This window comes from Lipotes vexillifer, unplaced genomic scaffold (genome assembly GCF_000442215.2).
Source record: "Lipotes vexillifer unplaced genomic scaffold, Lipotes_vexillifer_v1.1 scaffold397, whole genome shotgun sequence".
Classification (NCBI taxonomy): domain Eukaryota; kingdom Metazoa; phylum Chordata; class Mammalia; order Artiodactyla; family Lipotidae; genus Lipotes; species Lipotes vexillifer.
Window position 1 is genome coordinate 2,677,695 of NW_006772681.1, and position 13,904 is coordinate 2,691,598.

At 54.3% G+C, this 13,904-nt stretch overlaps 1 protein-coding gene across 3 annotated transcripts in view; it reads right to left on the bottom strand.

Moving 5' to 3' along the window:
* EPB41L1 (erythrocyte membrane protein band 4.1 like 1) overlaps positions 1-13,904 on the bottom strand; it is a 70,004-nt gene that overhangs the window by 16,631 nt on the left and 39,469 nt on the right. For 2 of the 3 annotated variants that reach the window (XM_007447751.1, XM_007447752.1), the window contains 2 exons: positions 12,462-12,644; positions 1,914-2,324 (listed from right to left, as the gene is read on the bottom strand). In XM_007447751.1, the coding sequence (XP_007447813.1) occupies positions 1,914-2,324; positions 12,462-12,644 (594 nt within the window). The remainder of the gene's footprint in view (positions 1-1,913; positions 2,325-12,461; positions 12,645-13,904) is intronic. The other variant, XM_007447753.1, reaches the window with a different exon arrangement.

Below are 13,904 nucleotides of genomic sequence, written 5' to 3' on the forward strand. Positions count from 1 at the left end.
ACGCCTCCTCTAGAAGTCTTATGTTAAATGATCAGTTTCTTCTGAGTCCTCCATAGAACCTAGTTCATGGCTATACACACAGCAGGTGCTAACATATGTGAGCTGAATAAATGAATGAAAGTTAGCTTGTTGGGAGGGTGGTTAAGAGGGGATTCTTCTAGATGGTTGTAACTCGGAGATCTAGCCGTTCATTCAGTTAATCATTAGTGCCTGGAATATAAAAGCTTAGTGGAGCTGCCACCTGGTAGGAAAGCAGACCTGTCAGCCAGTAACCTGACTACTTGTGATACCACTGGAAGCAGAAGCAATGCAGAGCAAGGGGGCGGAGCAGGGAGCAACACTTCTGCCCAGGGTTGTCAGGAAAGCGTTTGCTAGGTAAGTGCTATCTGAACTTGGCCCTGGAACGTGACAAGTTTGCAAGGCAGAGAAAGGGAGGAGACACCTTCTCCAGAGGGTATAGCATGGAGTGAAAGCCCAGAGTAGATGAGCTCCTGTTTCAATGCCTGTAACATGGGAGGTAGCTGGGGCTGGAAGAGGTGGGAGAGCGAAGGAAAAATGTGAACAAAGATCCTCTGAAAGAAGGACAGGGAGCAGAGACACCCAGACGCAGTCTACCCCTGTGTCGTCCCCCCCAGGTGATGACGTTTCCTCTTCTCTAAGAGTTTCCACCACTACCCCAAGACCCCAGGCCCTGGGGAGGGGAGCCAGGGCCGCGATCAGAAAACACCATCTGGCTTTCAGAGCAGGGGGCAGGCGCCCCCGTGAGTCCACAAGCACACGGTCTCTGCAGGTGCCATGCAACACAGACAGGGGGAGGAGGAGTCGCGTAGGACCAGACTGCCTGTCATCACTTGACCTCAGGCAAGAGATGGGGTCATCGGGTTAAAGCGCCCAGGAGTGCACGTTAGGGGTAAACCGAGCTGCCGAACATGCGAGCACAGAACCATGCTGTTCTGCGGAGGGGCGGTCATGCAACACGGAACAGAGCTTCAGGCTGGTGGCTCAGTCTTCTCACACATGGCCCAGGGCCCTCTGAACATGCAGTGCCCAGTGGGCCCGGGTCCTGATGATGCTCCACTGTACCTCGAACTGGGGCATATCCGGGGTGGAGCAGGCCCCTCGGTCCGGGCTGTCCTCGATGCCCCCAGACTCGTCATCCTGGCTCGGGCCCCGTTTGTTGAGATCCCGGGAGAACACCAGGCCCTCGGTTTCTGAGTCACTTTTGTCTCGGTCAAGCTCAGGCAGGCTGCGGGAGAAGTCTTCGAAGGCGCTGCCGTGGTAGTCGCCGATGACCGTGAAGTCGACCTCGGCCTCCAGGCTGGACGTGGAGCTGACCGTGATGCTGGAGCACTTCCGCTCAATGGCCAGGTGGTTGTCCTTCAGGAACACCGCGTCCCTCTCCTGGTCCTGGTCCTCGTCTCCCGTGTCACTCTCTGGGGCCCTGGGCCGTGGCGGTTTGACTTTCTCCTCGGAGCCCTCCCTCAGCCCTGCTCTCTATGGCCAGGTAAAATCAAAGGAATGGGGGTATGGGATAGGGGGAGAGAGAGAGAGAAAGAGAGAAATCAAGATGGTGAATGACAGAAGAAATCTTGGGGCCATTCGATGCCCCAAATGGAAGAGGAGGTCAGGAAAAGAAAAACACCCCCGGAAAGGTTCTTTGACACCATAATAAGGTTAAAAAAAAAAAAAAAAAAAAACATGGGGTCATCGGGTTAAAGCGCCCAGGAGTGCACGTTAGGGGTAAACCGAGCTGCCGAACATGCGAGCACAGAACCATGCTGTTCTGCGGAGGGGCGGTCATGCAACACGGAACAGAGCTTCAGGCTGGTGGCTCAGTCTTCTCACACATGGCCCAGGGCCCTCTGAACATGCAGTGCCCAGTGGGCCCGGGTCCTGATGATGCTCCACTGTACCTCGAACTGGGGCATATCCGGGGTGGAGCAGGCCCCTCGGTCCGGGCTGTCCTCGATGCCCCCAGACTCGTCATCCTGGCTCGGGCCCCGTTTGTTGAGATCCCGGGAGAACACCAGGCCCTCGGTTTCTGAGTCACTTTTGTCTCGGTCAAGCTCAGGCAGGCTGCGGGAGAAGTCTTCGAAGGCGCTGCCGTGGTAGTCGCCGATGACCGTGAAGTCGACCTCGGCCTCCAGGCTGGACGTGGAGCTGACCGTGATGCTGGAGCACTTCCGCTCAATGGCCAGGTGGTTGTCCTTCAGGAACACCGCGTCCCTCTCCTGGTCCTGGTCCTCGTCTCCCGTGTCACTCTCTGGGGCCCTGGGCCGTGGCGGTTTGACTTTCTCCTCGGAGCCCTCCCTCAGCCCTGCTCTCTATGGCCAGGTAAAATCAAAGGAATGGGGGTATGGGATAGGGGGAGAGAGAGAGAGAAAGAGAGAAATCAAGATGGTGAATGACAGAAGAAATCTTGGGGCCATTCGATGCCCCAAATGGAAGAGGAGGTCAGGAAAAGAAAAACACCCCCGGAAAGGTTCTTTGACACCATAATAAGGGTAAAAAAAAAAAAAAAAAGAACACTTCTCAAGGGTGAGGACACTCCTTTCCGAGGGTCTCCGGCTGACGGCAGAAGCAAGTACAAAGCAAACATCCTGCCAGTTGGTCCTGGACAGGAGGCCCCATCCAAGGTTTGGATCTGGGAGCTTATCAGAAGCGGCACTGCGCACAAGGCAGGGATGGGAGCCCGGATCCCAGGCCCATCCGTGCAGGCGGACATCAAGGAGGCAAAAACCAAGGAGGGAGACCCAGGGATTCAGGACCACCCAGGACAGGGAGGGAGAGAGGCTGGAGCCAAGAGCTTTGAGGAACAAAGAGGAAGCCAACACGGTTTGTCAATTCCACTGAGTCTCTGTGGGAGGGGTCAGCATCATCTAGAGGGAGGAGCAACACCGGTAATTCCTGGGAGCTGGGCGCTACATCACTTCAACCCTGAGCTCCGTGAGTGGAGGTTCTGCTCCCATCAGTGTAATTGACAACAGCAGGCCAAGGAAGTGCTGGAGGGGGACCAGCAACTCTTGTCGGACATACATACCTCTCAACTGGCCTGTCAGGGATTAAACACCACACACATTTTTGGCTGTTTTACCACATTCTTTTTTAAGACCAATCTAACCCCCACCAAATATTTTTAAAGTACTTGGCTTCAGGTTCTAGAGACTCGGTACACTTAAGAGATTCACTTGCTAGACAAGCCTCCATTTAGCCAGTTTCTGCAAGGTTGAGAGGTGTGAGGACTCATTCCAGACAAGCCAGAGTTGAGCTGCCACAAGAGGCGCTGCCAGAGCAGGTGGGGATCTAAGGCAGCGATGCACCCTGGCCAGGCGAAGATGACCAGGTCATCAGGGCACCGAGGGGCTGCAGAGACCTGCGGGCCTGAGGGGCTGGTGAATCTCAGGTGCCCCCCCTTTCCTGGGGGATTCGCTGCTAAGCTGGTAACGTGCTTCTCTTGCCTGACCGCGTCTCCGGATTTGTTCTGGATTAGAGAAGACAGTTAGTCTTAAGGAGGCAGAAAGGAACTTGGCACTAGGACCGAGAGGGAGCCGGAAGTGAAGGATGGAAACCTCTGGACTGTCAGCTTCCCCAAGGCAGGAGCACCAGGGAAGGGAAAGGATGAAGGAAGATCGTTGGACAAGCCAAGCAAAACGGTAGGAACCCAGCAGGTGCGGGCAGCAAGGCAAAGCAAATGTGTAGTTTGCTGGAGGCGGTGCCACTTTCTCCACCGGCGCTGTGTGACCCTCCGGGCACCAGGTCACACCAAAAGCCGAGGGTCTGTGTGGCTAAGCTAACATGGGCCAAGCAGATGAACCCGTCATTCCGCCTGGGCTACGCTCAGGCCCGTTTAGGGAAAAGAACTCATAGGGATGGACAAGCAGCCTCCGGTGGCAGTAATGACGAGGGGCCACAGAAACATGCTTTTAAAGAGCTACGCGGCATGCGGTCAGCTCCCGGGCTGGGGGCAACATGGGGGCGGGGGCTCACGTGGCCAGTTCCCCCAGTAGCTTCCTCCAGTGTAGTTTCGCAGCCTGGACTGGGGGACACGAGCTCGACGTCCATGCATCTTTCCCGGGGGGATGGGGTAGAAATGCCCTCCCAGAAGTGTCTGGTAGCTGGCGGCATCATGGAGGAATGTGTGGCTTTGGGGGCAGCAAAGTCCTCTGGGGGCTGAAACTGAGCAAATCCCAGGTCTAAACGCCTGCTCCGCTGTTGCTCGACCTGCCCCACAGAGGCCTCCGAAGACAACTCATCTGCAAAGGCCCTGGTTTCACCCTGACTCGCCCAGCGAGTTTCAGCTCCGTGGGTCTCAAAGATCCGAATCTTGTTGGCCACAGAGGTCTTGCTAATATCTTCCAGGGAGCCCTCTTGACCCAGAGCCTGGAAAGAGGTCATCTCCTTCTGCTTCCCTGAAGGGAACAGCAACCCCTGGGCTTCTTCCGGGACGACTCTGGGCTTCCTGCTGGCGATGGGAGGGGCCCTGCGCTCACCTCCGTCTGGGGTCACAGCCAGCCCTACTCGGTCCTTGGGCTCCGGGCTCTCTTTAGGAGGATGGGCATGTTTGAGAAATACGGGGGACTGTTCTCCAAAGCGGCCCCTGAGCTGCACAGGCTCCCCCGACCCATAAGGGGCTGGGCTTGAAGGAGCGTCCTCTGGAGATGTCTGAGCCGCAAAGGGACGGGGTGAGGTTGGGAGGGGGGTGATCACCTCCTCCATCTGAAGAAACGCTGGGGCCTTGCTGTCCTCTGTCACAGGTTCTCCTGTTTGGATGTGAACTGGTCCCCTCTCTCTGGGCAGGAAGTTGCCTCTGTCCGGCTTGGCTGGCTTCCTGACATCGCTAGGAGGGACGGCCCACGGAAGGACACAGGCCTGGCGGTCTGGACGCATGCCCCCTCCTCTGTGAGGTGAGTGGTTCCATTCTCCTGGGGGACTTTTCTCAGCCTTTCCCATCAAATCTCCGCTCTGGGGGGCCTCTTCCTCTGCAGCTACTGAGGATGCTGGGTGGGGAGACTCTCCTTCCACCTCCCACCGGGCTTCGTACTCAGCAAACATCAGCCCTGGAGAAGGTCCCTTTCCGAGCTGCTTGACAAAGACCTCCAGGTCATCTGGTCCTTGGCTCCTGGGGGGCCCCGCCCCTCCCTCCGAGGAAGCTGAGTGGGCTTCACCCTCGTGGTGCCTGTTTCTGCCGACAGCGGCCGCAGAGCCCCACGGGCCTGAGGAGTCCAGCTCTGAGCTCTCCGTGAGCTCCTCCGAGAGCTTCCGCCGGGTCTCGCAGCCAGGTGGGGCATCTAAGTGCTCTCTCTTCTCCAGGGCCGGAGGGAGGACTTGGTCTTCAGATTCTTTCTCTCCATAGTTTAAATAGAAGCTTCTCTCTGCAAAGGAGGTGTCGGTTTCATCGCTCGAGTCGGCTCTGGCTTCTGTGTAGGCTGGGTCCAGCAGAAATGACCGGAGTCCCCCCGTGTCGGAGGCTGGAGAGGGGACATCCACCTCGGCAGGGCCAGTGGCCGGGGCGGCGGGTCTTCCACAAGCCTGGAACTCCTCCCACTTCTGCCTTAGCTCCGCCGGGCCCTCCAGCTGACCCCTGGAGGCCCGCTGCTTCCTGATGGTTGCCTCCCCAGGGTCCACCCTGAACCAGGAGTCCTCTGGGAGCGTTCCTGCCAGCGTGCAGCCTGCAGCCAGAGAAGCCCCTCCTGGGCCTTCCCTGACCCAGGGGCGTTCCTCCCACACTGACTCGAAGCCTTCAGGGCTCGTGATCATTCTTCCTTGTCGCTGTGTGTTTGCTCCTTTGGCTCCCACCTTTTCTTCTGTGGCCATTTCAAAGGTGAACTTGTCCACCAGGACGTCTACCTTGGAGAGTCTGCCGTCAGCAAGCATGTCTGCGAGGCCTGCCTCCCTTTCTTCCTGCTGTGTGGCGGTCACTTTTAGGAGACTGAGTTCTTCTGGCCTAATGTACTCTCTTTCTATAAATACCCAATGCTCTGAACCCTGCGTTTTAATTGGAGCAAGAAGAGTTAACATGAAATATCAGGCACCTGAAGAAATGGTTCACTTTTTCCCTCTGCAAGAAGGGACCAAGGTCAACCTGCCCCCTTGGTCAAGGTCAACTGGCTGGGGACAGGAAGGCAGGACAATGCTGGTCAGCCTCATCAAGGCTACTCTTCCCATCAAGGCACCCAACAAATTATCTACTGATGCCCTCAACCACCACCCTAACTGGGTAAAATGGGATGCGGTCTCATACCCTCCCCGTGTTAACCATCGGGGAATGGAAATCCACAGATGGTCCAGGACTCTTCCTCTTTTAATAATAAAGCTGCCAGTGTCAGAGGGGAAAGTAGCTTACATCACATGGAATCTTTGAAGGCTAGAGCCAAAAGAATTCCTAAGAGTTCCTGCAGTCCAATCTCCTAATTGTGCAAATGGGTAAACTGAGGCCAAGAGAAGGTCAGTGACTTTTTCAAGGTCACAGTTAGTCGAGTCAGGAAAAGAATGCCTGAGAGCCTTGCTGACTTACAGCCAATGGAATATGGGTCCCAACTGCGATCTAACGTCAAGTTGTTGGGGAGGCACTGAGTTAAGTTTCACAGGCCACAGCCTGAAATCGGACCTTTCTGCAAGAGCTAATTGGAAGGAAAGAGATTAGACCAAAATATACCAAACGGCCAGCTCTAGAGGTTAGTGCCAGTCACTACAATGGCTGAAACAGCTTGAACTTTGTGGAGTTCATTCCCAAAGAAACAAATACCAAGGCCTGTTCTTGGAGAATTCTAACAAAATCCACAGAAAGACTGGAAGAGGACTGACCTGAACATATCATAGAAGGAAAAGATCTAGAGGTCCAAGCATCATCACTGGTCCAAAGCACTGAGAGTACAGCACTGCCAACCATCAACAAAACAGCCCTCTACCTCCCCTAGAGTTTTTCAAGCAACACTTAAGAGGGAAGGACGGACTTCTAGAATTGTTAAAAAAGCAAGGCGGCCAGGAATTCCCTGGTGGTCCAGTGGTTAGGACCCGGTGCTTTCACTGCCAGGGGCCCGAGTTTGATCCCTGGTTGGGGAACTAAGATCCTGCAAGCCGCGAGGTGCGAACAACAGCAACAACAAAAAAGCAAGAAGGCCAATGGGATTTAAATCTTCTTGCAACCACAGAATACTTTCTTCACACAAAATCTGGATGGCAATCCAATATGTAACACAGATACAGGGCCCCCCGCCGTGGAAGTTGGAGGCCTGGGCTGCCCTAGTGCCCGAAAGTGCCTCCCTCCTTTGAAACCACTGCTCTGACCCAAGTCCCTCATGGCACAGATGTGGAAACTGAGGGCTGGGGAAAGTAAGCACCATGCCCAAGGTCAGAGAGTGAGCCAGCGGCAAAGGCAGGCCTAGAACGCGGTCTCTGGTTCTGTGTCCTGTGAAAAGCTCCACAGTAAGATGTGCCGAAAACTGCTCCTGACTACGGCAGGGGGCAGGTTCCCACGCGCTTGGGCTCCAATTCAGGTTATGACTTGGTGAGGAGTCTGTCAGATCCCAGAAGATCTGAAGGATTCTGAAGAATCAAGGGAGCATTATAAGCCCTCTGACCTCCCCCACCCCTCCCCCTGCTCCATTTTAGCAAAATCTCCATGATTGTCAGGGAATCAAACCTCATTAAGAGAATCTGGCCAACAGGAAAGAGAGAGAAAAGGAAGGGGGGAGGCCCAGACAAAATCCGCGTGGGTTTCTCCTTCAGGTTATTAAGCTTTCAGGACAACAACACGTGAACCATCCCAGAGGGAAGAGTTTTGAGAGCCTACAAAGCCTCCTTTCTCTTCTACTTGGGAAGCAGGCGCCTTTAGCTGCTCCCATTTCAGCTTGTACTGACACCATCAGTCTGGCAAGGATGGCCAAAGATGGTCCATGAGACCCCTTGTGGAACATTCCTGCCCCACGTCTAACTAGAAACTAGTTTCTAGCAACCAGAAGCTTAGAAACTAGGTTGAGTGGGGTGGGAGCTGGCACAGAACAGAAAGTTTCTGCAGAAAGAAAAAGGGAAACATGTATATTTAGTTACTATGTGCCAGGCAGTGTCAGCCCTTTGGAGAAGTTATTAACTTTAATCCAGATGGTGACCTGTGAGGCAGGTCCTGTTACCCTCATTTCAGAAGGGGAAACTGAGGCTCCCAGAGGGAAGAAGAGGCTCTGCATCTAACAAGTAAAAATCCTGAAGAGAGAAAGAGCCTGAACAAAGAGATGAAAGCTTTGGCTCTCTGACCCAATTCACAGGATAAATGATGTCAGGGAAGCCACCGGGCCATTCTTTCCACTGAGCCAGGGGACCTTCAGTGCCTGCTCAGAGCACCCCCTGCTGTCAGCTGGAGCCACTGCAGCAAGACTGGCCACGAAACGGGAACTGGGAGCTGGAGTGGGGCGAGTTCTGTTCCCACACAAGCTGACAGGAGGAAAATCTCCAGCCAGGATTCTGCTGACCCCGGGCTGTTCAGGGTCCACCTGGAGCTCTGGGTCACATTTTGGGCCCTGCTCTTTACAGGAGACCCCCAGAGGAAGGGGTCCAGGACAAGGAGCCCTCTAGAACCCACGGGAGAAGCTGCAGTAGAAAGAGAACAGGGAGAGCCCCCTTGTGGAACAGGCTGGACGGACAATTTTCAGGGCTGCTGGTGAAGGGCGCATGTTGCCCTCCCAACCCCGCAACCCCCCAAGTTAGGGCCCCTGTGCTTGGCTCTACGCGAATCTCTGTGCTCCAAGGCATCACTGCTTCCCTAACCTGGGGATGCTGTTGACTCCTGTCCAACTTCTCTCAAGAGTGCTCCTAGCCTTGTTTTTAATTTTACATTTAGGAAAAATTCAGAGTAGAACTGTGATTTATGTTTTACCACTTACGTAGCTGACTCACGGCTCTCTTACAGTTCCAGGACGTTTCTAGCAGCTACAATATTTTTCTCTGGGAATGCAGAACGGTATATGCCCTCATACACACTATGCCAACAGAGGAGGGTTGGTTATCAGAGAGAAGGAATTTTCACCCAGATGATCAATCGGTCCCTTCCAATCCCGACGGTCTATGAAGTCCCAGCAAAGAGGGAGGATGCAGCCCCCTGCTCTTGGGCCTGGATTCCACCCGGCATCCACGCAGGGGCACAGGAAGTTCCGAGGACCCTCGGCCTACTGCCATCCTGGGCAGAGAAGCAATGCTCTCCTCATTTAGAATTCTTGCCTCACCGACATCTGTACAACCCCAAGGATGCTCCCTGGTGAAAGACGCCCACTTTTGCCTGCCTGGGGACCCTGACAGACCCAAACTTCAAGGGGAGTTTAGAGAATGGAAGCAGGGGATGGAGGGGCTAATTAGTCACTGCTAGACCTTACTCAGGCTTCTGAAGAGAGACAAGACCTCAGAGCAGAGGTATTTAGGTGCCATGATCCCTGATCCCAAGCTTAGCAGTCAGAACCTGCCTCCAGGTCACCTGCCTCAGCGGGACCTGAGAGGTCATTTCTACCTGCCCTTTTTAAGCCAAAGGCGACTCAGACCATTCTGTCTTCCTTGAATGGTTTCAGTCCTATCCTTCCTGAGAAACCATGGATGAGGGACGGGCTGGCCCATTATGGACCCCTGGGACAGGGGACGCTCACTTGTCACAGCACAGGGCCAACATGAGCTACCCACTGCTCCCACCTGCAGGGCAGAGTCTGGCCCACCCCCTCAGCCCAGAGAAAGGGTTTTCTTAAGGTTATTAGGGTGGTTCTGGGTGGGTGGGGAGGTGACGACAGTAACCTCAGGAGACGCTGCGAGGCTTTTCTGAGTGAACACTTCCAAGCCTGTGGCCGTCCCAGGCTCAGGTGCCAAGTCCTGCTGAGAGGTGTCCTGGGTCCTCTGGGACTGCAGGGGAGGCCCAGGGCCGGAGGAGAGGGGAAGAGGGAGGAAGGGAAGGAGAGACAGAGAGGGAGAGACAGAAAGCAGGAGAGAGACACACACACAGAGTCCGTGAATAGCCCAGCTTTGTAAATCCCGCATCCTTAGGTCAGGAAGGAGCCACGCCCTGAGAGCCCATGTTTGAATCAGGGATTCCAGTTACCATCAGCAGTGGCCCCAGGACTGTCCAGCACTTTCCAGTTTATAAAGTGCTTTTATATCCATTATTTCACTCGACCTTCCCCACAACACTGTGGAGTGGCAATTTTGGTCCCCTTTTAGATGGACTGACAAGGCAGTGAGGCTTCCAAGAAGTGATGTCACTCACCCAAGGACCCAGTCCAGTCCTTGGCGACAGCTCCTCTCATCTCCCAAATCTTCAAGAGCCTCTAAATGCCAGTGGGACCTGTAAGCCAGTTAAAAGGTCCATCGCTCCAAGGTGAGCTCCTGGACCAGACTTCTCTCCAGCAATGGACTACACTTCTTGCGGGGAGGCAGTAGCGGGGATGGGAGGTGGAACAGACTCCACCTTTTAATGAGACGCATCTTCTGGCAGTTCCAGCTATCACCAGCAGGTGGGGCACCCCCATGCCAGGCTGCTCAGAGCATCTCAGCACCCCGGAGTCCAGCCCTCCAGGGCCCAGCCTTCCTTTCTCTGCTGGAGTCTGACCCCTTTGGAAGCCTCTACATCCACCTCACCGACTTCAGGACTGACTAGAGGCCACTCTGGTCAAGTGTCTCTCAGGGCAGGAGGGGGGGGTGTGTGTACCTGGATCACTAGACCAGCCCCATGGCCCCATCCAGGGTCTTCAGTGTCTTGATTGTGCCAGCGGTGACCACAGAAGCCCTCAGTGGGTGAAGAGATCTGCCCTCCTTCCATGGCACCAGCCATAGAGGCCCCCATGGCATCCCTGACGTCGTGAATCACCAGCCAAGGAGCTACCACAGCAGCCTCGCTAGACAAGGCCCTCTGTTACCCGGCATGTTGAGGCCACGGGAGTGCTGATTCAATCAAAGGCTCACTTATTAGATCACAGCTGCATCATCAATTTTCAAAGCTCTAAAGGGCAGCACAGGCACAATTGACTGTCTCCTGGTCTTCATATGATTTGGTCTTGCTCCCAGGCAGCTGTGATTTAATAGCAAATACAGTGGCCTGGGACATAAGAAAATTAGATTCTGGCCCCTCTTCTATCAGCTATGACACTGATCAAGTCCTTCCCCTTCCTGAGCTTCTGTGCCCATGTGTAAAATGATGACCTTGAGCCAACTGGGTTCCGAGGGTCCTTCCCAACTTTAAAAAGGATTCTGATTTGAAATTAACCTTCTGTGTGAGAGTTCCAAGGCTCTCCAAATGAAACAATAAGTAACTCACATTGAGCATCTAGGTCTTCTGCTGGCCCCTCCATGCTTTATCTCATTGGATGCTCACAACAGTCCTGGGAACTAGGTGCTTTTATTATCTCTATCTAATGGAGGCTCAGAGGGGTTAAGTAACAAGCCCAGAGTCATCCAGCTAGCAGGCAGCAGGGCCAGAATTCAAACCCAGGCACTCTAAGTCTAGACCTCAGAAGGGTTTAAGACCAGGAAGCAGCAGCACTGGAGAGAAAACACCTAACATAAACGGGGGGTGGGCTTCCCTGGTGGCGCAGTGGTTGAGAGTCCGCCTGCCGATGCAGGGGACGCGGGTTCGTGCCCCGGTCCGGGAAGATCCCACATGCCGCGGAGCGGTTGGGCCCGTAAGCCATGGCCGCTGAGCCTGCGCGTCCGGAGCCTGTTGCTCCGCAACGGGAGAGGCCACAACAGTGAGAGGCCCGCGTACCGCAAAAAAAAACAAACAAAACAAACAAACAAACAAAAAAACGGGGGTAAAGAGTGCCAAGATTTAGCAGTGCTAAAAATACCAGCTTGGGATTATAAACAGAGGAATTCTCAAGATCCTGTCTTTCTCTTTTTCAATGAGAAAACACCCCATGCTTTCCACTCTGAAAGACAGGTCAATGTGGGATCTTTTTCTGGAGCACCAGGAACAGCTCTGACTTTCCTAGAGGATCTGTTCCCTTCTGGTGGGCTCTGAGGATCTTCCTAGGAAGGAACCCTCCCACCATCTGTGTTTTCACAACAGGCACAAAAGGGTCTGGTTACTGGACAGAACTACCAGGATTCTTAAAATTTAGTGTGTGTGAGAATCACCTGGGGCACTTGTTTAAAATACTGATTCCAGGGCTCTACCTCCAAATACTCTGATTCAGTAGGTCCGAGTCGGGGCCCCAGAACCTGCATTTCTAACCAGCACCCCTTCCCCATTACACTGTGGCTGATGGAAGGGAAATACACCATGCTACAGTGAGTTTTTTGAGTTGTTCAAGGTGGTCCCTGGGGCCCAGGATTCCAAGAGTGAGTGAATTTGTCTTCCTCAGCTTAACCTGCTGCCCTATCTCCATCACCACCTTACGCAGCAACGGGGCGTGGAGGGGGAGGGTAAGTCAGTACGTAGCAACCTTCCCCACCGTCTTTACCCAAGGCCCCAGTTGAGGGGTTCGGGTGAGACCTACCTCGTTGACCTTCTCAGGGGTGCCCTTGGGGGAGGGGGAGGCGGGAGAGGAGGGTAGCCTGCGTTCCCGCTCCCAGTCTCGATCCCGGTGGATCAGTTTGCTGTTGGGTTCCTTCAAGGTCCTCTTGAGCTCGTTGATGCTGGCCTGGTGCTTCAGCAAGACATCCTCTGGCTTGTCTAAGAACTGGGGTGCAGAGAGAGGACAGTCAGGTATCAGAGGAACAGCTCCAAGAAGAGGATGCAAGGCGTGGTGAAAATGGTAATGGTCCCCATCACCGCCCTACATCAGCAAGGTGATTCCCATCCATGGCCCTATCTCACCCTCACAGCGTCCCATAAGCCAAGCAGGGCAGGGATGATTGGCCCCAACAGGTACACAAACCACTCAAGATTAAAGAGAAGAGCAAAAAGCACTTAAGGTTAAGAAGAGGAGACTTCTGGCCAAGTACGATCTTTTCTTCTTCCCTGCCTGGCTCCTGGCCTTGCAACACCTAAGTCAACCCAAATCCCACAGGTCTGGGTAAGTTCCCTTTAGTTTCACAAGGCGCAGAGGTGACTTCCCTCTGGTTACAACCAAAGCACAGTGAGAAATCACCAGTCCTGTTCACTGGGCTGCTCTGGCCCACTCCTTGGCCTCCTGGATCCTGGTGCCTACCTCTGGCCATGACTTGGACCACTGCGCTTATTAGCAGGATCCTCGGTCTAGGCCCCTCCTAGCCCAACGTGTGCCACTGCTCAGGCCCCGTAGGGCCCTTCTAAATCCAAGGACATCCAGAGAAATGTGCCCTGCTTCCACACCAGGGGCCAGGAAGAGATGATGTTCAGCATTCTCTGCTGTGAGCCAATACCTTTCCCAACCACCCAGGATCTCCCAGATTCCTCGTGGGTACCAACTCCTCAAGGGCAGACAGGGTGAGATACAGCCAGACAGAGAAACTAGGGCTCTGTGGGGTGTTCAGGAAGATTAGAATTAGAGACCAGGAAGAAGGGAGGTAAGTCCCAAGGCTGGGCACAAGAACCGAGCCAGGTACAGCTGAAGTCATAGAAGTGTCGCTATTAAATTGCCAAGTCGGAGCTCTGGGCGGTACAGAGGTACCCTTGCCCTTAGGTCAAGTGAGGACCAGCCTTTGCACAGGAACCAGCAGTAGTCGGCCTACTTCTGGAGGCAGGGCAGGCGCGCTGGCAGCCCAAGGACCCTTATCTGCAAAGCTGTTTGAGGACTCAGGACAAGAAATAGACAACCTCAGCTTATTATAAAGTCAGATCAGTGATCCTGGAACAACTACTCGGAAGGCAAGCTTGCCCTTGGACAAGGCTAGAGTTCCCCTGGGCTTATCTCTAGCATCCAAGGATCCACTATGATTAACTCCTAAGTTAACTAAGGAAGGAAACCGATGCCACTGAGGCTCTGCTTTCCCTCTAGACATCTGCCTGTACCTCCTGC